This window comes from Mus pahari, chromosome 3 (assembly GCF_900095145.1).
Source record: "Mus pahari chromosome 3, PAHARI_EIJ_v1.1, whole genome shotgun sequence".
NCBI lineage: Eukaryota > Metazoa > Chordata > Mammalia > Rodentia > Muridae > Mus > Mus pahari.
Genome location: NC_034592.1, coordinates 59,041,583 through 59,042,857, shown reverse-complemented (window position 1 = coordinate 59,042,857; position 1,275 = coordinate 59,041,583). Strand labels below are relative to the sequence as shown.

General features: G+C 73.3%; 1 protein-coding gene across 2 annotated transcripts in view; it reads left to right on the top strand.

Annotated features, from left to right (window-relative positions):
• The first annotated feature begins 238 nt into the window (after positions 1 to 238).
• The window catches only part of Sp3 (Sp3 transcription factor), a 42,756-nt gene continuing 41,719 nt past the window's right edge, over positions 239 to 1,275 (top strand). Inside the window, exons 1-2 of one of the 2 annotated variants that reach the window (XM_021192599.2) lie at positions 239 to 435; positions 1,040 to 1,188. In XM_021192599.2, coding sequence (XP_021048258.1) covers positions 429 to 435; positions 1,040 to 1,188 — 156 coding nt within the window. In that variant the 5' untranslated portion in view covers positions 239 to 428. The remainder of the gene's footprint in view (positions 436 to 1,039; positions 1,189 to 1,275) is intronic. The other variant, XM_029536101.1, reaches the window with a different exon arrangement.

The following is a 1,275-nucleotide window of genomic DNA, read 5'->3' as shown; positions in this document are numbered from 1 at the left end:
CGAGGAACGAGGCTGACACAGCGGGGTAACGCGCGAGCCGGGGCCGTTCTGGAGAACCCACGGCGCCACGGCCGCTCATTGTCTCTCCCCTTCAACCCGGGGGCAAACAGGAAGCCCGCCGCCAGGCCGAGCGACGGACGGGCGTCCGGACCAATGAACAGAGCTGACGGAGAGGCTAGCGGCGAATGAGCGCCGGGAAGAGGGGCGGAACTTCCGGGCGGGCTGTCACCCTCTTCCCCCCTTTTGGGCTGGAGGCTCCACCTTTTGTGTTTCCCGCACAGTCAATCAAAATAGGAAAAAAAAAATTCCCCGGACCGCTCCGGCCGTGTCCGCCGCCGCTTCCCGCATCCTCTCCCGCCGCCGCCGCCTTCGCTTCTCACCATGTGTAAGGCGGCGGGGAGCCCCGCCTGAGCTGTCCTAAACACACTATGACCGGTACGTAAAGCCGAGAGAGAGCAACCCTCGCTGCCTCCGCCGCTGCCACTGCCGCCCACAGCCGCCACCGCCGGCCCCCGGGAGCGTGCGACCGAGTGTCGGCGGAAAGCCGCACTCCCCATGCCCGCCAGCCAGGCGTCCAGCCGTCCAGCGCCAGCGCCGAGTGCCCGCCGGGCTCGGGGCGGGCGGCCCGGTCCGCCGGGAGCGCATCCCCCCTGTGTGCGGGCGCGGGCGGCGGCGGCGGCGGCGGGCGGGCGTGTGCGAGTGACTGACGGTGCGAGAGGAGCGAGCGCCGCGGAGGGAAAGGGGAGGAGAGGAGAGGAGAGGAGAGGGGGCAGGGGCAGCGCGGGGAGGAGGAGGAGGGAACGAGGAGGAGGAGGGTTACAGCCGCGGCGGGCGGGGGCAGCAGGAGGGGAGGAGGGAGCGCGCCGCCGCCGCCGCCGCCGCCGCCGTGGCCAGGGGGGAGGGCAGGGGAGGGGCAGGGCCCGGGCCGCCCGGCGCTCGCTCATGTGGCCGCGGCCCGCGGGCCCCCTCCCTCCCCGCACCCGCCTTCCTCCCCGCCCCACCCCCTCCTCCTCCCCCACCCCCCGCGCTGTGCCTGCAGCTCCCGAAAAGCCCGTGAAACAAGAGGAAATGGCTGCCTTGGACGTGGACGGCGGCGGAGGCGGCGGCGGCCACGGCGAGTATCTGCAGCAGCAGCAACAGCAGCAGCAGCAGCAGCAACAGCACGGAAACGGCGCGGCGGCGGCCCAGGTGAGGAGCGGCTGAGCGCGGCCGGGCTCCCCGCGCGCCGCTTTCTCCTCCCCTCGCCCTCCCTCCCTCCCTCCCTCCCTCCCTCCC